Raw genomic sequence first — 23,501 nt, forward strand, 5'->3', positions numbered from 1 at the left:
GGGTGTTTGGGATTTCCTGCCACTTGCCACCTGGCTGGAATTGCGTTCCTTTTCCCATATGTAGCCAGGATGAAATGGAAGTGCCACTATGCTGCATTGTAGGTGTCAGTGCATGCGGCCAGGCCTGGATACTTGGTGACCAAGCCTTCCTGAGCTGGGGCATTGCACGGAAGGATTCATAGGGGGCTCCTAGGGGCAGGGCTAGTCACTAACCTCCAAAGGGATTTCCAACAACAGGGGCCCCAAAAGCCCCTTATGAAATCAAACTAAAAAAGTCACCCAACCAGTTCTGATTAGAGCCTTCGGCGCAGAGGGCAGCTCCATTCCATCAGTCTTACAACAAAAGAGCGAAGGGAAATCAAGCAGGGAGGAGGATGGATAAGAGGGCATCACTGCCCCACACAGATGACTCTCCCCCCAATGCCCTCCTGGGCCTGAAGCCAAGCAAAGGATCAAGCGAAAGGCCAGACCGAGAGAACCCCTGGTTTGCTCCTGGGGCCAGCAGAAGCTGGAGGAAATGCTGCTGCTCCAGAGAACAGCCACCCGTGTGCTGTGTGGTGAATGGGGTGGAACACCCTCCCCAGCACAAACAGAAACCGAGTGTTTGCAAAGTGGGGAGGGGGCACGGACAGGTGAAATTCTTGTCAGGGAATATGGGGGAGGGGGATAAACATGGCTACCTATTCATCCAAGGTCAAAGGTCAAACAAACCCAATGAGGACCTAGCCGATTAACAAAGAGCCTGCCACTGCGGTGAGCGAGCATTAAGAAACCCTTTTGTTCCCACTGCTGACTATTCCCTTCAGTTTGCTCAGTGTAATCAAATTAAATCACATTTTTAATGGTTCATTTACTGGCATTTAGAGCAGCTCCACATGTGCAACTGCACAGACTAGCCTTCCCAGCTGGGAATTAAGGCTCATATGGTGATTAAAACAAAAAAAAAAGTTCTGTCTGGACGACAAAATTATTTTAACAAAAATTTAAAAAAAACAAAAATGAAACCAAACCACCAGCTCTGAGGCCAGGCAATCCCTCCCATCCCCCAAGGAGACAAGCTGTGCTCTCGGGAGACAGAAGAGATGAGTCTGATTATAGATGGGGCAAGTGACAATTAAAAGGGGGAAGCAGAGTCCATCCAGCTGTCTAGGTCTGTATGTAGCTCCTGGCAGTGCAGTATCCGAGTGCCACCGAGTAACAACAATTCCACAAACAAGCTCTCTTGTCCACCTGCAGGTGTAGAAACTGGGGGAGGTCACTGACTGAATTGTAATGCAAGGGAGCAGATCCATACAGGCAAGCAGCTTGTGGAGGGGAAGCTGAGCTGACGAAAAGGGCTTTGCATTTGGCTCAGAGCACTGCGAGGCCCGCAGGTTCTTCTTCACCCTGATGGGAGCCCTCACTGGAGGCGTTTGGGTGCCTTCCTGGATTAGTCAGACTGGGGTTTGCGTTCCCCTCTCAGAAGTGAGACAGCCACTGGGAGCTCGCTGACGGTGACGCTGTGCTTTGGTATAACTCAACACCAGGCTGCAACACCCCGGCCTCCTTTGGGGAAGTGAACATAACAACATAAGAACGGCCACACTGGGTCAGACCTAAGGTCCATCCAGCCCAGTATCCTGTCTACCGACAGTGGCTAATGCCAGGTGCCCCAGAGGGAGTGAACCTAACAGGCAGTGATCAAGTGATCTCTCTCCTGCCATCCATCTCCAGCCTCTGACAAACAGAGGCTAGGGACACCATTCCTTACCCATCCTGGCTAATAGCCGTTAATGGACTTAACCTCCATGAATTTATCCAGTTCTCTTTTAAACCCTGTTATAGTCCTAGCCTTCACAACCTCCTCAGGCAAGGAGTTCCACAGGTTGACTGTGCGCTGTGTGAAGAACTTCCTTTATTTGTTTTAAACCTGCTGCCTATTAATTTCATTTGGTGGCCCCTAGTTCTTATATTATGGGAACAAGTAAATAACTTTTCCTTATTCACTTTCTCCACATCACTCATGATTTTATATACCTCTATCATATCCCCCCTTAGTCTCCTCTTTTCCAAGCTGAAAAGTCCTAGCTTCTTTAATCTCTCCTCATATGGGACCCGTTCCAAAACCCTAAAAATTTAATTGCCCTTCTCTGAACCTTTTCTAATGCCAGTATATCTTTTGTGAGATGAAGAGACTACATCTGTATGCAGTATTCAAGATGTGGGCATACCATGGATATTCTCCGTCTTATTCTCTATTCCTTTTTTAATGATTCCTAACATCCTGTTTGCTTTTTTGACTGCGTGGAGATCTTCAGAGAACTGTCCATGATGATTCCAAGATCTCTTTCCTGAACAGTTGTAGCTACAGTAGCCCCCATCATATTGTATGTATAGTTGAGGTTATTTTTTCCATTGCGCATTTATCCACATTAAATTTCATTTGCCATTTTGTTGCCCAATCGCTTAGTTTTGTGAGATCTTTTTGAAGTTCTTCACAGTCTGCTTCGGTCTTAACTATCCTGAGCAGTTTTGTATCATCTGCAAACTTTGCCATCTCACTGTTTACCCCTTTCTCCAGATCATTTATGAATAAGTTGAATAGGATTGGTCCTAAGACTGACCCTTGGGGAACACCACTAGTTACCCCTCTCCATTCTGAAAATTTACCATTTATTCCTACCCTTTGTTCCCTGTCTTTTAACCAGTTCTCAGTCCATGAAAGGATCTTTTCTCTTATCCCATGACAACTTTATTTACGTAAGAGCCTTTGGTGAGAGACCTTGTCAAAGGATTTCTGGAAATCTAAGTACACTATGTCCACTGGATCCCCCTTGTCCACACGTTTGTTGACCCAAAAGATCCAACCTCTTCTTGGCCTGCAGCCGGCCGGAAGGGACTCGCTACAGTGCCTCAGGCTAAGCAGCAGTGCAAAACTCCACCTCACCCCAGGACTGCCCTCCAGTGTCCGGTTGGGATAGCAGCTCAAGTCCTGACATGGGCCCAAAGAGGAGACAGCAACCAGCTGACACCTGAGAGGTGGGCTGAAATCTGACAACAGTCACCGATTCCAAGCGCCACATATAGCGAGCTGCCTAGAGCTAATTATAGAGCTTTGAGCAATTCCTTTCCACAGGGATGTGCTAAGGTTTCTCTGGTTCTGGACCTAGAACACTTTTCTCCCAACTGGGGCCTCAATCCCAGAGTTAGGTTCCCAGCATTGCCACTGTTTCCCCAGTCTTCGAGTCAGCCTCTGCAATCCCCACTCAGAGCCCTACAAGAGCATCCCCGGGCTGCAGAATGTCATGTGCACAGCTACAGTGAAAGTGGAGCAGAATCGTTCCGGTGGCCAACAAGGTGTTGAAAAGGCAGGCAGCGTGCCTGCCAGAGAGGCGCTGCTGAACAGAATAGGACCTCAGGGGAGCCCCTTCCTCTGCACAGCCATGAACCCTTGTGCTACATTTATGGTTTGCATCACTGGTTTCCCAGGGACATAAGTTTCCAATTTCCCTTCTTAACCCTCTGCCCAGCTCAGCCTTTCTCACCCACTACGTCGAGCTGGTAGGTATGGTTGATGCTCCCATATTTGTTCTCCACGATGCAGGTGTAGTTGCCTTTATCGGACGGCACCACTGAGTCCATGATGATGCTCCAGGTTGCGTAGCGGACCTAAGGAGGCAGGAGACACGACAAAGCCAGTTCAGTATGGTTATCGGCACAGAGCTTTATCATCTGCCTACTCCAAATGGTGTGGGGAGGAATTAGGGGCCCCAGACCATGCTAGGGCTGCGTTTGATAGAACACATGCCCTCCAATTCCAGAGCACGTCAAAGCCATCTCTGACCCCTGGGCCTCGTGTTCTAGACAGGCCATAAATCTTGGCTCAAGGTCACCTTTGCCCATTGCTACAGGGGATGGTAATCACTCCCAGCTGTCCCAGGACAGACGCAACACACGGCCATCTGCATCTGGAAACATGATGTCAATGGAGTTTGATGGGCTGGCACTGACTGCAGGAAACCCCTCTCCAGACAGCCCCAGCCTGCCCTCGCGCCCGCAGCATCACGGGAGCAGAATCTCACTGCTCCAAACTGTCATGCATCTCTCAGAACAGACTGCTCCGGCCTGTGCTACTCCCATGTCACCCGGATAAGAGCTCCTCCCTAGCCAGTCCCCACTCCCACGCAGGAATCAATTCCGAGTTCAGCAGACAGGACAGAGCCTGGATATCGAGGCACATCCCTGAGTCACCCCCCGCAGCCCCCTGACTTTATCCCCTTTTGTGGGCAGTCCTCTTCCCACCCTCGCCCCCAGGGCCAGCACCTCCACCCCTGACTGCAGGGAGCTCTCTGTCACATGAGCCCCTGAGTGGAAACAGAGATTAAAAAGCAAGCAGGTGAGCAAGGGTCCTCCTGCTGATGTTCCCAGGGGGCTTCATGAGACTGTAGGCCAGACTCTACCCCATGCAATTCACAACACTGCAGCAAGCTCCGAACAGCTCAGCATGCTCCAGGCAGGGTAGCTGAGACACATGCACTGTTGCAATTGCAGCATCTTGGAGCAGCAAAACTGTTTCCTGCACTCCCAGTCCCAAAGCATCCCAGATCTCGACTGTTTGGCTTGGAGAGGGTGAGGGGTGACAAGAAGGGGTTTTACTGTGGATGTCCCATGCTGGACTAGCGTCTCCACTACGGTTTCCTGGGCCATGGAAGCTGAGCTCCCTCTACTCAACACAGCCACGTTCACTCCTGAATAAAACCACCTTTGTTGCCGCTGGATGAAAGCAGGATCCCAAGAAGCAGCTTCTCCTATCAAGGCCTTCTGTGATACCAGCTTTATGCTGGTGCTGCTGCATTCCTGGCTCCAAGCTGGATTCTAGCCCCATTATCCCACCTCTCCATCTGGGCATTGCATTGTGTGCCCAGGCCTTCACCTTCCAATTACAGCCACTGTGCCATTGTCAGAGTCAGCTCACAGCAACAGGCTAGGGCAGCAGGAGCTTCCCACAGCACAAGGACACAACGCAGAGCATTTAGGTGTCAATGAACTGAGCCCTGTGCGCCTCTGTAGCCTCTCCAGGCACTATCAGTGCAGAAATGCCATACAGTGGCAGAGTGATTTAATGTGGCATTCGGGGAATGGAGAAGCATTTTCTGCCTGTGCTTATTGAAAAACTGGCTTGCCCTGGGAGAAGGTACTGGCCGTCCTCAGTTCTGTCCTGAAGCCTTCTAGTTACAACTGTTGTGAATCAAAATTTATATAGCTGTGCCTTTTGCCCCCAGGTACGTCACAGACTTCATGTGAACAGCACCACTGAAAGGCAGCCAGCACTAGCCTAAGAGGGCAGGGCCTCGGGAGACCAGTCAGGAGATGAAGCACCACCCCACTGCTATGGAAAGTGCCCAGGCATCTAGCATTCAAAGTTGTTTACGAGAGACACTTCCCTTCCCTGCACCATGAACAGCTCAGGGATCAAAACCTCCTGGCACGATGGGGCTCTCTCCAAAAAGTGCAAGGCTGAGTCGGCCCTGCTGGGATTTGAACTTTGGAAGCCCAGTTGCTTCAACAGTGATGCATGAGAGGAAGACTGCCCTTGGGTAAGGACACTGGAGGGGAGCTCAGAAAGCTGGGATTCTTATTCCTGGCTCTGGGTGATCTTGGGCTACCTTACGCCTCAGTTTTCCATCTGTAAAAAGGGCTACAAGTACTTCCTTTCTCCCACTCTGTGTCTCGTCTATTTAAATGGTTGGGAAGAGCAGGAGCACTCTTACTATGTGCATGTATGGGCAGCACTTGGCACAGTGGGGCCCCGATCTCAGAAATAATAATAATGACAAACCTAATATAGGAGGAACTGGGAAGGAAGGGTGGTGTCACTGACGAAGGGGTTTTTCTCGGAGTCCCATGAGCACCAGGAGGGTTGGATTGAAAGCGTACAATTCCAGGGTGTTACAAGGATGAAATCTTACTAACAAATGCCAAGGAGACTCTCCTGGTGTCCATGCCATGGCCGTTCCCTGCCTGAAAGGCCAGTCTCCTGCTCACCTTTGATTCCTTAGAGCCAGGGGACTCTTTGAGCAGATAGCGCCACCCCAGCATGTAATGAAGTGAGCTTAGCAGCGTCATGATGTGGCTGATTTCTGGGGTTTGTGCCAGCGCCTTGCTGGACCATAATGGGACATGGGCCAATAGCTGGATTTCATTTGCACAATCATGTGCATGATTCAGTGGCCAGTGAATAATCAAACTGCTAGCTGGAAGGGAGTGCAGAGCAGAGAGCTGACTCAGAGAGTCTCTCTCGCAGGAGAGGGCAACATCTCCTGGGAGACCTGAGGCTCCTATCCCAAGCACAGGGAAACACACTACTCGAAGTAGCAGCTGCAGCCACCAGGTTACCATATTGGCCACACAACGTTCCTTGTTTGCATCTCTGTGGCTGGGAAATCACCTTCCACAACAGATCTACGGCTTATCTGTTTCCTTCCTTGCAGCCCCAAACAGGGAGCTCCCACTGTGCTCTGGAGGAGCTGACACAGGTGGGAATCCTTGTCTCCAGCAGAGAAAGGTAAATTCAACAGCACACAAAGCCATCCAGCTGCTCTAGAAGTTTTTCAAGGCCCAATACATGTGCCAACTCAGCCAGGCAAAACCAAAATGTAGTTGCTACAAATGACTAAGAAAAACAAGAGTGCACCAATGGAGCCTGATTTCACTTTAACAGGAAAATGGCACAGAACCTTCTTCAAATTGGTTTGATTCAGGAGGAATGAGGGTAATTATTTGATGCATGAATCATGGATTGTGTCTCACTAAAGCCACTATTGATTCCTCCTGAGAGGCCTTGACCAACACTTCAGTTTTAAAAAGAGAAGGAAAAAAGGACAGTTCTTCCCTCCGGCTACTTCGGGAGGAGTATTATGGATGCGGGAGTCTATGCAGTGGAGCTGTGGTGGCAGCACTGAATCGTTCAGCACTGAAACACGTTCTCCGGGCAACCGAAGGAGGAGCATCAAAACCAGACAGCAGAACGCCTGCACCCACTGCCAGAACACCTTTCCCTTCTCTAGCCACTCGCAGTAGCTTTAAAGATGACAGGGAAATGCTCCCCTAGCAATCACAGGGTAAGCTGTTCCCGCCAATATTGTGCAATAGCAACCGCTAGAAAGAAATCAGAGCAGCAAGTGCTCTCTCTCTTTTGGCTGTCAGACTCCAGCACTGGCCATCCAGGGAGCCTGCATAGTGCTCCCAGGTCCTCTCCTGCTTGGATTTGAACTCAGAGCCCCGAACGACAGCTTTGTTACAAGGGAAAGGAAACAGTGAGATACTAGTCCCACACTCCTTGGAGAGCTCAAGAGTCCAAGGCTCCATTCACCTGCTTCAGTTCACTCCCAGACAGCACATCCCTAGCAAACAACAAACCTGCATCGGAGCCAAGTGGCCTGTCCTGCTCTTCCTAAGGGAGCCAAGTATCAAGGAGTGAATTACTGCCTGAGAGCTGGGCCTGGGAGACTTTCCCAAGAAACCTGCTAGCCTAGGGCCCTCACTGCTTCTGCTGGCCATATTGTTGCCCTGTAATAAAATCATCCCCTGCAGCAACTGGGCTTGTCCTCTAACAGCCCTGGCGTGGGAAGAGCCCAGAGAATTCCCCAGAGTATCACAAATGAGGGGGGGAACCTGATGCAGTTTGTGTGCAGATCAATACAGTAGAGGAGCAAAAAACCCCAATGTCAAAGCTAGGCAAGAGACTCATTTTGGCCCTTCTTCCATCCCCTCCCTGATAATGCATACTAGCACAAGCTTGACCCATCAGCAGGTCACCCTCACAGGTCTGTTTTGTAACCTGAATGTTACAGGGGCCCATCTGTCCCTGCTGGGAGACTGCAGCCCAAAGGAGCAGCCTTCCCAGTGCATGCTAATCTGCAACACCCATTCACTTCCCCACCCAAAGTAATGGTTTCAGTCTCAGTTCTTATCTGACTTTTCCTATAGCTTGGGAGGTGCCCAGATACATTTAGAGATGCAGCCTCACCCTGGGAGATGGAGAAGGTTTGTTACTCCCATTTCACAGGTGGGGGAACTGAGGAACAGAGAGGTTACGTGATTTGCCCAAGGTCACACAGGGAGCCTGTAACAGAGACAGGGAGTTGAACCCAGAGCTCCAGAGGCCCAGTCCAGTGCCTCCACCACATGTCCATCCTTCCTCCTCCTCAATGCACTTTTCAATAAGAATTATTTGTACCAGAAGCCCAGTGCTCACAACCCAACCAGCATCACCCCAGCCCCACTCCCACAATGCTCCACTCTGCAACAACAACCCAGCACGCACATATATTCCCCCTGCAGTGACAGCCCAGTGCACAGGCAGCCCCGTGCTCACAAAGTATTCTACATCACCACTGCCCTGCACAAAGCTTATTCACAAGCAACACTACAATAACACACCTATGCACATATATCCAGTGGGGATAGAATCCAATACATTTTTAAGAAGGAGGAGTTTTGTATTCAGGTTCCCAAGGGATTATTATAACAGCAAAGGGGAGACAAATCATTTTAGAAAGTTAGAGAAATGTCTCCCTGGGACCATCGCCCCCCACTTTATAATCCTGCAGGCTGTTGAGCGACAGGCATTGAGAGAACTTCCCCTCCCAACCTACCTGGACATACAAGAGAGATGCTGCTGCTTTATCCAGAACAGGATACTTGGGCCCAATCCTCAGCAGGTGTAGGCTGGCAGAGCTCCATTGCAGGGAATGGAGCTGTGCACAAGGCAGTGAAATGAGGGCAGTTTACCCCAGCTGAGAACCTGGCCCTAAAGAGAAAGGCTGACCCTAGAAGAACAAGAGCCCCCGGGGGGGCATTCAGGACTGCCCACTTTGCGCAGCTCCTTTCACCATGATACTGGGAGCCTGGGGCTGGAACTTGGTGCCTATTCACTGCAGTGGTGGGTGCACAAAGAACACCTAAGACCCAAGTGCTCCTGGGCACTGCCTGACAGAGCCTGTTAGCTTCAGACAGAAAAAATCCCACAGCCTCCATGCTCCAGACCAATCCATACCCCCTATCTGCACAGCACCCCCATTCCTGCTCACCTTGTATCCACCGATGCGGTGGTCGGGCTTGAACTCCTTGCCGTTCTTCAGCCAGCGCAGTGTGGGGCTGGGCGTCCCGCTCGATGGGCACTTGAACTTCACCGTTTTGGCAGCTGGGACAGCATGGAGCTTCTTCTCCATCTTCTCGGGGTATGTCCAGTAGGGAGCCACAGCCACTGGGCAGAGAGAGGCGAGTCAGCATGGGGAAGGACTCTGGCATGCTGGCACTGGGACCTCACAACGGGCCATGTGGGCTTGGAACTTCCCCTGCAGGCTGCACAATGCTCCCAGTGCAATGGGGCACACTGATAAAGATGCCATCCCTCTGCCCCAGCCCCGGCTTCTGGCTTAGGGGAAGAACAGACTCTGGTGGCTACAAAGGGGTTTGTTGTAAACTGTGAAGGAGAAGAGGGGCCAACACAGCCAAAGGGAGAGCCGGGGAGGTTCAAGAGATGTCACCTGCACTAGTATCAGTTCTTTCCAGAGCCCCTCTCAGCTGGATGAGCAGCCAGGCCCCGTTAACAGGCCACCGGCTGTCTGCAGTGCAACCCGGGTGAGATCGTGGCTCCAGTAGCCTACAAAGTCTTTGATCACTTGTGTCACACGGTCATGGGAGACGCCTGTCCTGCACCTGGGGATATGCTCCCTTCCAGCCCAAATTATGCTATTCAGATGGGACCAGGACTCCTCCGTGGCTGGCTTTGCCTTGCGAGCGTGGAGGCAGAAGCTGCAGCTGCTAATCTGAGTGTGATTGCAGTAGGAGGGTTTGGTGGACAGGGAATGGGCAGGATTTTTAAAAATACTGAAGAGTATCCTCACTGGTTTAACCCTGCAGTCAGGTGGGCCAGGAACCTAGAGCTACAGTGGATTGTAGACATCCTACCCCAACCAGACAGATCATGAACACGTTTCAGGGAAGGAGACACACAGTATTTTAGCAGCTCCCTTATCGAAACTAAGGCCTTGTCTACCCGGGGAAACTTACTGGCATAATTATACTGGGATAATTAGACAATTATAGTTAGGGCACTATAACTCCCCCAGTGGACACTCATTCTGGAAAATTATACCAGTGAGTTATACCAGAACAACTCCAGCAGGATCCTTCTCCCAGTATAATTATGCCAGTCCATTTCCCCAGGCAGACACACCCCTAACTGGGATATTGGCAACACCAGGAAGCTAGAGGTTTGCCTGGCCTGCCCAGTTGGTGGGTCTCTGCCCTCCCCCAGCCCTTGCGTTCTCCAGATGGGACTGGCTGGAGCAGGAGTCACTTCCCAGAACAAGCTGCTGGCCTTTTGTCAGGCTCTGAGTGTTATGTAGATGTATGCACATGGCTCCAGGCCAGCCACTCATGTGCACAAGGCCAGCTCCTTCAGAGGCATTCACCCGCTGGCACCCTTTTTGTCTCATGCAACTCCAGCAGCCCAGGTGACCTTGACATTTCCAAAGCAGATAATGGTCTGGGTGAATGAATGGCAAGCTGAAGCCTGGAGGCATAAGCGTTTTCTCCCAGCCTGCTACATCTGCAGGCAGGGGCAGTGAGGGCACTTTGGGAAACTCACAGGTGAGCAGAGGATAACAGCATGCAGCTCACAGCTGTTTGCTATGGCTGCTGGCAGCCTGGGCTATCCCCTGCTAGGCCCTGGCAGTGCTGGGCAAGGCCCTGCCAATGGGCTAGGCCTCTCATAAAAACTCTTAAGTTGCTTTAGTGAATGACAAAAAATAAAAAGGAGACACCACCCCATGAAATGCGGTGCCCGAGGTTTTGGGGCCAAGACCCTTCCTCCCCCCGGAGAGTTAGCAGCCGGGAGAGGGCAGTGTCTGCCTGAGGTTGTGTTAGGTATCAAATCGTGTCTCATGCGTACGGTTCGGTTTGGTGTTATCTGCCTCCTTCTCCTCCGAGGAGGAGTCATCATCGTCATCGTCATCCTCAGCAGATGGAAGAGCGTCTGCAAGAGAAGAGAGAGAAGAAAGGGCCAGGTTTCAGTTTTGCTTCCAGCTGCCTCACTTACCATCCTGCAGGAAGAAGAACCAAGCAGAGCAGCACAGGGCCACTCCCTTCCCGGGTGTGGCTTTTACCCTTCCTCCGCCTTGTCCTGCACAAGGGAAGCTATTCATTGGGCTGCCTAGGAGCCATTTACCTCCCTTGTCTAAGCAGCAAAGGAGGTTCCCACTAACACAAACACAGCCCCAGAGCAAACTGCAGAACAGCTCCGATGGGCAGAATTAAAAGGTACAGTTTAGGAACTGTACATAACAGCTCCCTATTCCTCCCCGCCTGGGGACAACGGGAAAGGAGGGCTTCCCGGCATGCCCCTCCCAGACAGATGCTCACTTGTACATTTCACATGCTGGGGACCAGCAAGTCATGGCAACATGATTTGCTGCCCGCGCTGTGTCATCACATGAAGGGGGCAGCGGAGAGCTCTGCAGTCATCGGGGTGGGTCAGACTTGTCAGGTTTCTCGCTGGTCCATGCCATTTTGCAGGCTTTCACCTCACGTAACAGTGGGGTTCCAACACCAGGGACTGAGGAACATGTGGACAAGGGAAGCCAGGAGGGTCAAAACAAGCCATCCCTTCAGCCCTGGGAGGGACCTGAATACATGGGTTCTGGGGCCAGGGGAGACGGAGCGGAGAACTCTGGGCAGTCGACTGCTTGGAAGGAATCTGCCCCCTCGCTCAGACCTGTGTTCCTTAGCACTCAGGGAGGAATGAAGGAAGTCTGGCCCCAGCCTGGCCCCTGCATCTCTCTCCTTGGCCTTGCAACTGCAGCCCAGAACAGCCCTGCCTGAGACAGGACCAGGGGCTGAGAGTTCCCACCCGCCCACACACAACCAACGGCCCAAGGACTCGGCAGCAAACCTGGCCTAACTCCCTGGCGCAGGCCCTAGACGCCACGGTGTGTATCACCATGCAGGAGGCCTGGCGCTCTGCAGCAGCCGCATTTCAGTTAGAACACAGGGATTTTACATCAACTAAGAAAGATAGGAAGAGGTGCGATCAGTGCTAGGAGCCTGGCCCTGCCAATTTTCATACTGAATTCATACAATGTAATGTCCCACATTTCTGCTTTCAGTGCACCATGCACTGTGGCATTGGCAATACAGAACCACATTGGCAGAAAGGGAGCTGGGGGACAAAGCAGAAGAGTGGGGGTTAGCTGGGGGTTTCAGCCCCCAGGGACGGGGGTTGAGGTAGTGGCTTAAGCACTAGCTGGATGTGTCTGCTACAACCATCAGCAGGGAAATGGTTAATAGCATTGACATTTAAATGGACCCTGAGATGCATGGCAGCTCATCCCCCTTGGAGCTATCAGTTCAGTCTGTCTGCAGGCTCAGGCAGACAATGCTATAGCAGTTACGCTCAGGTCACGTTTCTAAGCATTTCCCTTAACCCAATGGCTGGAGACACAATGCATCTTTGCATGAGAGCTGAGGTTCTGCAGACGCGTTAAGTACAGACTGCTTGGGCCCCTCCCTATATGGCAGCTCAGCTTCCTAACCACCATCAGGCACTCCAACTCCAACACCATAAGACATGCTAGTTCTAGCCACTCTGCCACCAGTTCCCACCCAGCTCCTCTTTACTGACTATTGTATTTATCTAGCACCACGGTACCTAGACACTGCCCAGTCCGTCTACTAATTAATCTAGATCTGAGCCTGGCTAATGCTTGTAAGCAAGTCTGAAGATGTTTTCCAAACAGGGTGACGGGCAGGCATGGCTGGGACACTGCATCCACACCCAACATGAGGAGAGGCTAACAAAGCACAATATAGATTCTCTAGGGGGCGTAAATCTATAGGAAGTTTTTAGTTAATGAGGTTGTTAGAAAACCATCTACCTCCCTCGACAGTCACCGAAATCAGCCTGAAGTTTGGTCAGCTACCCCCTGCTGGAAAATGCTGTGCTGGACCATGGCTATTGCAAGCATGGCTGCGTGCCCAGGATGGATGGGGCCAAAACAGCTCAGAGAGCTTTAATGACAGGCTCTGCAGGGCCGGGCCGCCAGCGACCAGTCCTCTGGATGGTAAAAGGGCTGTGATCTAGTCACCTATCTGACAGTTCTGCCTCCCAGACACCTGGAGACACCTTCCAGCAAGGAGTAGCAAACTGGGCTGGAATAGCACTCACAGAGAGTCAAAGGTTAGGCCCTGGGTCACTCTGTAGGCAGGTCCCAGCAATGCTGAGAAATTCTCATTTGATTCCTAAATGCCCAGTTACCCACATCCTCCCTTCTCTCCTGCACCATCCCTGCTCTGCTTGCTTGGGAACAGCTGCTAATGCTTCCAGCCTTCCTCTTCAGAACACTGCCCAATTGTTCCAGGGTCGGCAATAAAACCCAATGGCTGTTGGTCGTCTGGAGGACGGTCTCCCATTTGCCTCCCTGGCGTTCCCCTTCGCAAGCAGTGTCCTGATGAACCCTGCACACCAGACCCCATGGTGACCCCGCGAGACATGGCAGAGCACTCAGAACAGCCAGCAAAACATGCAGCTGGCCCAGTAAAACCTGCTGACTTTTCCTGCCCCTGGCCTGAGACAACCCAATGGCGGTTTCCTTCCACACCTTCCACGGCTCAGAACAACTATGTGACCTAGCTACAGTGGGCCAAGGTTGTGAGACAGATGCACAGGTGCACTCTGCCCTGTCAGCCTGCAAGACGGGATTTGCAAACCCACTCAAAACTCCCCAGACATTTCTTAGTGGCTAACCTGACCCTAGGGCCTCGCCTCCCATATCCAGCCAGCCCAGCAACTGCTCTGAATCCCCCCATATACACTCTGCTGTGCAACACCTTTGCTCCAAACCATTCCAGGCAACCTCCTGCAGCAAGCACTGAAAAGAGTCCTTGGCCAGGTGTAACATATTTCCATTACCCTGGTGCTTGTATCCCCAGTCATACCACTCCAGGATCAGCCCCAGGGGAACAGCTGCTGCGGCATGAGTCAAAGAAGCTGCCACATTCCACATGTGCCCATCCCCGCTGAGGCAGCCAGCAGAGCCAGTGAAAGGAGGGGGACAAGAAGTCCAACACGCTACAAATGCGCATCCAGGATGTATGGACGTGCGGTGCCGCGGCACAGAGAATGCATCAGCTTATTCCTAGAACTGCTCCAGGACACACGGCAGGGAGGGCACACAAGGATGCTCTGGTGCGGGTTGCACACCTAACCTTTGTAAAGCTTTGGGGTTCCCCGACCAGTGCCCCACAGACCGTAACAGCCCCAGCAGCTACCAGAAGAAAGATAAGACCATATGCAGGTGTGTGCACACAAGGTTTACACCCCGTTCCCACACAGGTAATCTGCTTCCTGCCCTACTGCCTGGCAGCTGGGTCCCCCTTCCCTTTGTGTCCAGCCCCAGGGCTGCTACGAACCTGAGACATTAACGGAGAAGTAGGTGGTCTCACTCCCTGAGGGGCTGTTCGTCATGCAGGCATAGAGCCCTGAGTCCTCAGGCACAGCGTCCCTGACCTCTACCTCCTCCCCAGTGATGCGCGTCCGGTTGTCCTCTGACAGCTGGACCCCGTCTCGCACCCAGTTGATGCTCTGGACATCGTCCCGTAGCCGGCAGCGCAATTGGAGGAGGTCGCCAGGGTGAGCCGAATGCGACTCCACTTCAATTTTCGCTTTGGGCAGAACTGGAAGAGTTAGGAGAGAGAGAAAGAAAATAGAGACAAAAGGAAACCACACTGCGAACGGACGTTTATTGGGGTTTGTGCGTCCCGCTTGGAGTCTCCTGTGCCACCCTCCTGCAGCGCTCTGCAGGTCTCAGCTTTCCACACATGGCGGTTTGTTGAAGCAGTGTCGGGGCGCAGTGTGACAGGCCACTGCAGTTTAATTAAGCTGCGATGATGGGTGCGGGAAGCAGCTATGACAGCTGCAACAGGGTGCCGTGCTTGCCAGGCAGATGGCTGCATCCATTGAGGACGTGCTGGTGACTTGAAGATGGCATGGTGCGAAGGACAATTCAGCTCACCTACCTGTCAGCCTGAAAAGGACAGCAGCTAGCAGGCCTGCCACACAGCCCACAGAGCAGGGGGGAGAGGGGAAGAAGAGGCAGAGGTTAAAAGCAACTGCAGCAGGATTAAGCATTTCACCTTCATTTTATAACCCAGACATTAGCAAGGAAGTTGAGGTTGTTCATGCGCCCTTTGACCTTTTACCAAGCATCAGTCAGCCCAGCCCCTTACGATAAGAAAATACTTTGGCCAAGGTTTTCAGAAGGGAATATGAGATGTCTCAAAGGGACCTGATTTTCAGAGGGTCGATGCTGTGCACTTTCTGAAAATCAGGCCCCTTTAAGGGGGTCTTCAGTTAGTCATTCAAAATTGCAACTCACTTCTGAAAATCTTGGCTCGTGCATGACTCTCTCCCCGGCCCCGCTCCTCTCTCCAGTAGCTGAACCCCCCAGAAAGAGAGCGCATGCAGAGGCTGCCCTTGGGAGCACCACACTCTGCCCAATCTCTCCCTTCCTGCAAAGCTCAGAGATGGCAGCCAGCAAAGCAGGCCAGGTTTCATGCTGTCTGATTACCACTTCGCTTAAAGTATTTTAAGGAAGGGGGAGAAGGAGGAGGATCAATTGCGGGAACTGCATTAAGGCAGAAGCTAAGTAGTAAATGCTTTCTTAACAGCAGTGTCCTGGCTGGGCTGGGTCAGCTCAGGTGAGCCTCCAGTTGAACAGGTGCTGGCTGGAGTATTCCAAGTTTCCAACTCTATTAAGATGGGAGAATTGCAGCTGCCATCAAATGCAACATTTGGTTTAGCAGCACAAAGATCCTTTCTCTTCATTCCAAGACTCTCCGACTCTACTTGATCTGTTGTCTCCCAACTACATTAGAGCCTGTCAGAGCATATGTAGGCTGGGAGGCTGGGCCTTGGGCACTGCCTTTTAAACCGCTCTGTCTTGCAGGGTTCCTGTTCCAGGATTCCTCTCCGGTTTCCGCTTTAGAGAACACCCGATACAAAGTAGCTGAGGAGCAAGGCTGCAACCTCCGAGTGTGTGAGAACAAACAGAGCTCTCCAGAAAGTTCATATGCAAATCAACTACTCTGCACCTCCTGGCTCCAAGCAAAGCTACTTAAGATGAGTCCAGTCTGGAAGCAGCTCATGTGAGGCTCCCTGAATTCTACCTGTCATTTGAAAGCAGTGTCCGCTGAAATACACAGAGACCCACTTGTGCACTCTCCCAGACCCTAAACTCTGCCTTGGGAGCAGAGTCTCAGGGGCAGACATTGCTTCTAAAGACACTAATCACCTACAGGGTGAAATGTCATGACGGCTTCCCGCAGAGAAGTCTTTACCCCTGCAGAGGTTCAATCCCTCTCCTCACAGCTGCTCAAGGCATCACGGCTGGAAGGACTTGGGAGTTGCAGGGCCAGGAACAAAGGGGGAAGGAGGCAGGGTGTCATAGAAGATACCCACCCCCCGATGCAAAACAAATCACTGCTTTAGCTTGGCGCAATACCTGGCACTGCCAGGGAGAGCAGGGCACTGCGAAAGTCAGGGTGTCTCTCTGGGGCATGGCTTAGGTGTCCATGGCTCCATGGCTCCATAGGCTTGGTTCAGCTCACATCCAATGTCGGAAAGGACGACAGCACGCCCCTCCCACCTGCTCCCATCCCCATCAGCCCTGTTCGGACTCCAATTCAATTTGGAGGCTTTCTCCACCAGCGTGATATTGAATCCAAGAGCAAAACATCAATTGGATTTCCTCCGTGTGTGTCAGACTCTCCACATCCTCCCCAATGCCTGAGTGGCATTACATACCCCCAGCCCCAGCGCTAAGCTAATTTATCAGTGCACTCATCAATCAAACAGACAAGAGCTTTCTCGTGGATACTGCTAGAAACACACAGCAGTGCCCCTTCCCCTCCCCCAGAGAGGAACTCATAAAGAGACACCAGTGGGAGCGCTCTGCACATTGGCATTATCCCAGCATCATGCTCAGAAAGCCACTTGTTCACAGAGCTGCAGACTTGGGCTACAGCATCTGACCCCTACAAGCATGATTCCATCTACTCCACACAGGTAAGTCATATGCAACAGATGACTTACCTACCCAGAACCCATGGAGCTGAGCACTTCATACCCTGCAGCCATCAAACAGACACACATAGAAAACACAACTCCAGCAATGTAAGCACAAAACAACACTGAAAGAAGCTTGCAGAGGTGTTGATTGCTAAGTGCACTTTTCTTCCCACACTGCCCTGAGGAGTTATCCTGAAATGCAACATGGTTTTGCCCCATCCACAGAGTTACACCAGTTTAACTTAAATAAGTTTTTAAACTATCAAGCTGGTGTCACTCCTTGTGTGGACACTTATTTCAGTTTAGCTTAAATGAATTTCTAATTACTTTAGCTAACACCCCCACCTCCACCCCCACAAAGAGGCTTGCATTGGTTTAAAATCACACCTTTAAACAGTGCAACTTCAGGGCACAGACTATATTTATGTACAGCACCTTGGACAACAAGGACCTAGTCTCTGAAGCGCAATTGTAATACAAATAATATTCTGGTGTTAAAAAAAAGGAAAGGTCCATTTAGAGGAACATTGCTTTTCTCTGCCATAAATCCTGTCTTGTTTTTGTTGTTGTTGTTGTTTTAGGCATTTCTTTATTTCTTACACATATGAGATGCTTTGGGGGAAAATGTTTAAGAGAAAACAGCCAAAATGTTTTCATGATTTAAAAAAAAGTTTGACTGGTTAGTCGAGAGGAAAATTCACCGTCCGCCCTGCAGTGCTGTCAACTCATACCACCAAGGGCAGGGTGCCAATTGCCTCAGAAGTTTATCAATAACACAAATAACAAGTTTTTTGATATGGGCGTTTTAGACTGACAGCAACCCTTTAAGTAATCAGGGAAAGCAGTCTCGCTTTCCTTGATCTTGTACCACCTCATGAAATGCGCATTTCTAGTAGCTCTGGCATTTTGTGTTTCAAATTATTAGTCATAGGCACCTTACAAAGCGGATTTCCATCCCATCTATGTACTCAGACACCAAAGGACTCTGCAATGTAATGTTGTTCTGTTCCCTCCTTTCCAACAGTAATAAATAACAACAGACCAACAACAAAAGAAATCACTCCAGAAAACGATACCATCTCATGAAAATGCCTCACTCCATTGCATCAAACATAAACTGCTTGCCCTCACTTTCAAGGCCATTTACAGTCATCCCCCCACCTGTCCTCTCTCACTCTCTACTGAGACGTCTACTTTTGCCTCTGATCAGCCCACGATTCCAGCCTCCATCGCCCACTTGTTAAACTTTCAAACAAGCAGCCTTGTGCTCTCTTCCACTGTGCCCTGGACGCTTATAAGTTTCTCCCCAAAGCTACCTCACGATCCACCTTCAAATGCCTCCTTGAAACCTCCTTTCCCGGAATATATATAAAAAAACTTGACAAGCCAAGGCTGCAGTGAGCTGAGACCACAGTCCATCACATTGACCAACACTGTCTCCTGTACCCCTGTTAGTCCATGTGATTGGTCATCTCTTCTCTCAGATTGTAAACTCTTTGGGGCAGGGACTGTCCTTTTGTTTTGTGTTTGTATAGCGCCCGGCACAGTGGGTCCATGGCCAGGGCTCCTACATGTGACAGTAACACTAATAAGAAGACGACACTTTCTCCTGTTATCTTTTTTGCCCTGAAACTGTGTTAGCATCTGTTCTCCAAGTGGGGTGAGCAGGGTACAGTTTAAATCATATCCACCTCATGCAGTTATTTCATATAGAAACAGATCACCCAGGGAAGGCTTGCGGCCTGTGTTCTATGTCTCCCACTGAAGCCACAGAGGAACTGTGAGCACTCATCCCCTCTGCAAGCCAGGCAACCTTGCTTTGGTTTTGTGCCTTGTTTATTGTTGATATGACTTAGACTGTGAGGTTTTGCTTTGTCTGTGAAAGTCCTGCTAGCACTTGAGTCTAAACCCAGCCACTGCTCTCTGCATCCAGGGATAGGAGGGAGTCAAAAGCTTTGATAATGAATCAGACTTTGAAGTTCGGAGTCACACCCAGAAGTGCCATGGACTGCTCTAATATTGCCAACCGCAGTAATTGTGCAATTATCTGATCGCTGTATGTGCGGGGAGATTTAGAACAGGGATTATTAGACCCTTCAGATTCCCAGTTCATGTTGGAGGTGTCCTCTTCCATTAAACAAACTCTGGGCCCGTAAAAAGAGACTTTAGCCAGGAAGAAAATATTCCTGTTCACCAGGCCAGAGCTAGTACAAATCCTCTGCACTGTGTTTGTGCTGGGGACCAGGGCAAGGCATTGCCTATAAAACTGGCTTGGAAAGAGTTTCAAGAAAGCTTGCCAGCAATTCTATGCTAGTCTACGATAGTCTGCAAATCCTTACACGTCTCAGCTGGACCTACAGGACTGGTGAGAAGATTGCTCAGGGGAGAACAAAACTTCAGGACAATTTACAATCAGCTTTATCTAATATCCTGGGGCATTTGCATGCAGAACCCAGATATGCTATTTTTCACACAGGTGTTTGATGCACGAACATGGACACAGGGCTGACGAGGGACCTGTTTCTCTCCAGGCAGGGATCCCTATGGTGGGTTCAAGGGGCAGAGGCTGCTTTTTTATTTTCAGGCTCTTGTTTTTCTTTTTCTCTGGGAGGGGCTAGAACTGGGGGGGAGGTTAGCCATTAGCATGGGAGTGGGGGCTAGATCTTGTTTCTAAGTCAACAAAGCCCCTCCCTCCATCTCCTTAAAGTCAAAGGCTGTTTTACATTAACTGCATGAGCACGCAGGTTCAAAGTGCAGAGGTGCTGGACGGGAGGGGCAGGGGTTCTCTCTGAGCTGGAGCTGATGAGCCAGGGGAGTCAGGAGGCAAGGCAGCCGGCTGGCAACCTAGGTAAATCTCTGCACTTAGAAGCAGAGCTGAACATGAGGCCAGGTGGGAACGCTTGGAAAATAAATTCACAGGCTAATGAGCATGCCTAAGGTAGCTAACCCCTATGGAAGGAGAGGAGCTGGGTTAGAAACCCAGCATCCAGATAATCCAGCAAGGTCATGCGCTTTCATTGAAGTACAAGATGGGGTAAGAGTTCTGGAATCAGGGTAGCTTAATTTTGATGGCAGCTTATTCACTCATGTCCCCATCACTGGCTCTGGAAGCGAGGCCTGGGTGCAGCAGCTAATCCAAGAGGTGGATGCAACTGCTTTGGACAAGACTGTGGCATCCCAGCAGATTGCCTGCCTTGCTGAAAACAACAGCAGGTCGGCCCTTCAGGGGCAGACGGATGGAGTGCCTTTGAAAGGAGGCGAGCATTGGTGGCTTAGGCTTGCGCTTTGTGTATGCTCTAGAGAGCAAGAGGCACTCTACAGCCTCCAGGCCAGGGTGGATGAGTGGTCGGGGTATGGGAGGACAGCCTTTCAAACTGTGAATCGCTGGAGTATGTCACACGGGGATGTCTGGCTGCCTGGTGCTCAGAAGCTTTGGGTGACCCCGCAGCCCCCTGAAGCGGGCACGGAGCAGCAGCAGACCAGGGTCCAACTCAGGGGACAGACAGATGCTTTTGGCACTGGGTGACAGAAAGTTGGAAACACATTTGATTGGCCTTCTGCTCTATCCCCTGCAGTCCTACCCCTGCTGTAGGCTGGGCAAAAAACACCCCCCTAAAGCTTTCCCTGACTAAGAACCATTCCTCTAAGAGGCTAGTGATTGGGCCCTAGGCAGCAAGCAATCAGCAGGAGCTGAATTACAGGAGCAGGCAGCCCATGAGAACATTTGGCTCACAATTCCCACAGAAGTCTTTGAGCCCACAGCTCCCCCCTCTCTCCCCTTGGGAGAGGCCTGCCTGCTATGTGAGCTGTGATGCTGGTTTGTCCTTGGTGCATGTTAATTAAGGTAAGCCTGTTTGATCACTGGGCTCTGTCGGACTGAAACGTCTCTTTTATACACACTACTATTTTGTAACTTAAAAGAAGCCAACAGGTGCAGCTCCTCCAGAGGGGGACAAAGCTGCTGGCTGCTAAACTGCACTGTGCGCTGTTCAGCTTCTCCTCCGGCACAAGAGCAATCCCAGAACACGCAGCCCACTCTAGCAAGGGCTTAATAAACCAGATGAACTCCCCACTATTCTTCCTAGACCTTTGTCTCTCTCCCTTTGTGCAGGGAGGCACTGAACAGGCAACCTGGGCAGCTCCCGGCAGCAGAGAAGGTCCCTGTAATGGACCCAATGGTAGTCACTCATGCATCACAACTTAGGACAAGAGGCAGGGCTCCACTGCCCCAGATGTTCGGGAAGAGCTGGGGGGAACAGAAGGAATATCAGAATTAAAAAACATTTAAAACTCTGTAGGGCTGCAGTGTGGCATTCCTCCCACTCTTTGCCTAGGTGGGGGCAGGAAAGGTGGGGAGTTTTTGCCCTCAGGAAAGTGGAGAGACCTGGAAGTACTATTGTGAAACACCAGTCAAGAGAAAAGCTACCCACCCCCAATTCATCTGCTCTCTCTGAGCTGGGCAGTGCAACGCATGGACTCAGGGGCACTGCATGGGCCTCAGCTCTCAAGCACCGTTTGCCATAACAACTCCACTTACCGCTGACACTTCCTAGCGTGAGGTCTGGAAGTCCAGGGATTTGTCAAGACACGTCCTGAACATCAGTGTCCCTTCAGGAAAGAAACACTTCACCCAGGCCACCTGTATCCCAGAAGACCCACAGCCTGCAACCCTCACACCATGACTGCATGGTTAACACAGAGCCAGCCATGTCCCTTTTAGCTCTCCCACAAGCTAATCAAAGACTGGCTTGGCCACAGACCTTGGATGCTGCAGGAAGTGGTGCTGGCAATTTGTAAGTAAGAATGAGTCCTCATTGACACAAGGCCATGTGTTAGCGGGCATGGCACTGCTGCTGTTCAAAGGAGATGCCAAGCCACAGTCCTCCTGGCGGATGGCTCTTTCTGTCAGTGTGGGTGTGTCATAAAGCATAAGTCCCAATTCTGAACCTTAGCGTCCAAAATGGGTGCCTGCATAAAACCTCCAAGCTTAATTACCAGCTTAGATCTGATAGCGCTGCCACCAGCCAGAAATTCCAGTGTCTGACTCACTCTGGTCTCCCCAAAACCTTCCCTGGGGACCCCAAGACTCAGATGCCCTGAGTCTCACAACAAAGGGAAATAACCCTTTCCTTCCCCTCCTTACCTCCTCCCAATCTTCCCGCCCTGGGTACACTAGAGCTTACCCTGCTTCAATTCCTTGAAACGACAAACAACGAGAGATCAAGTGTCTCTCCCCCTCACCAGACGGCCTATAACAAATCCAAGCTAGTAACTCTAACACAAAGAATTTCCCCCTCTCCCGTTCATTAGCCTTTAACGTTCATAGGAAAAAAATCAAAAACAGTCTTAAAAAAAAAGCTTTATATAAAAAGAAAGAAAAAGACATAAAAATGGTCTCTGTATCAAGGTGACAATATACAGGGTTAATGGCTTAAAAGAAAAATGAATAAACAGCCTTATCCAAAAAGAAATACAATTTAAAACATTCCAGCAAACTACACACATGTAAATACAAAAACAATATAAAAACCTATATTGTCTTATACCTGTACTTACAACTGGGAAACAGAAGGTTAGAAAGCCTGAAGATAGAGAGATCACTCTCAGAGCCGAGAGAGCAACAGAGACGAGACAAAGAACCCACATCCAAACTTCCCTCCCTTGAGATTTGAAAAATCTTGTTTCCTGATTGGGCCTCTGGTCAGGTGTTTGGTTCCCTTTGTTAACCCTTTACAGGTAAAAGAAACATTAACCCTTAGCTATCTGTTTATGACAGGGTGTTACCCCTGCTCTCCTAGCCAAACTCCGTGATTGGCAAATAAATTCTGCCTCCTTAAATTGCCCTGTAGTTTCAGTCAGATGCAGTGCTTTGCACTTCCTGTCCTACAATCCATGTGCAGGGTTAATAGGAATGTTTGGAGAGACTTGGCTGAAAAGGAATGAACTATACGACTCCAAATGTACTGTCACTCAAACTGCTACCTGAAGTACCCAGCCTTGAGCTGCATTTCCTAGATTCCAAAGCCAGAAGGGACCAAACACTGTGATCACCCAGATCATAGCACTTTCCCCAAGTAATTCCTAGGACAAAGCTTTTAGAAAAAACATCCAATTGCCAGGGATGGAGAATCCGCCACTGCCCCTGGTAAATTGTTCCACTGGTTCATTACTCTCACCCTTAAAAAAGTGCACTTTATTTACAGTCTGAATTTGTCCAGCTTCAGCTTCCAGCTATTGGATCATGTTCTATGTTTCTAGACCGAAGACCCCTTTATTAAATGTTTGTTCCCCAGGTAGCTATGATCAAGTCACCCTGAACCTTCTCTTTGTTAAGCTAAATCGATTGAGCTCCTTGAGCCTATCACTAGAAGGCATGTTTTCCAATCCTTTA

General features: G+C 50.5%; 1 protein-coding gene across 2 annotated transcripts in view; it reads right to left on the reverse strand.

Annotated features, from left to right (window-relative positions):
• Nucleotides 1–23,501, reverse strand: part of FGFR1 (fibroblast growth factor receptor 1) — a 75,036-nt gene that overhangs the window by 24,561 nt on the left and 26,974 nt on the right. The window contains exons 3-6 of one of the 2 annotated variants that reach the window (XM_032774581.2): nucleotides 14,455–14,718; nucleotides 10,940–11,023; nucleotides 9,072–9,247; nucleotides 3,525–3,648 (exon numbers count right to left, since the gene is read on the reverse strand). In XM_032774581.2, coding sequence (XP_032630472.1) covers nucleotides 3,525–3,648; nucleotides 9,072–9,247; nucleotides 10,940–11,023; nucleotides 14,455–14,718 — 648 coding nt within the window. The remainder of the gene's footprint in view (nucleotides 1–3,524; nucleotides 3,649–9,071; nucleotides 9,248–10,939; nucleotides 11,024–14,454; nucleotides 14,719–23,501) is intronic. The other variant, XM_075062784.1, reaches the window with a different exon arrangement.

This window comes from Chelonoidis abingdonii, chromosome 2 (assembly GCF_003597395.2).
Source record: "Chelonoidis abingdonii isolate Lonesome George chromosome 2, CheloAbing_2.0, whole genome shotgun sequence".
Taxonomy (NCBI): Eukaryota; Metazoa; Chordata; order Testudines; family Testudinidae; genus Chelonoidis; species Chelonoidis abingdonii.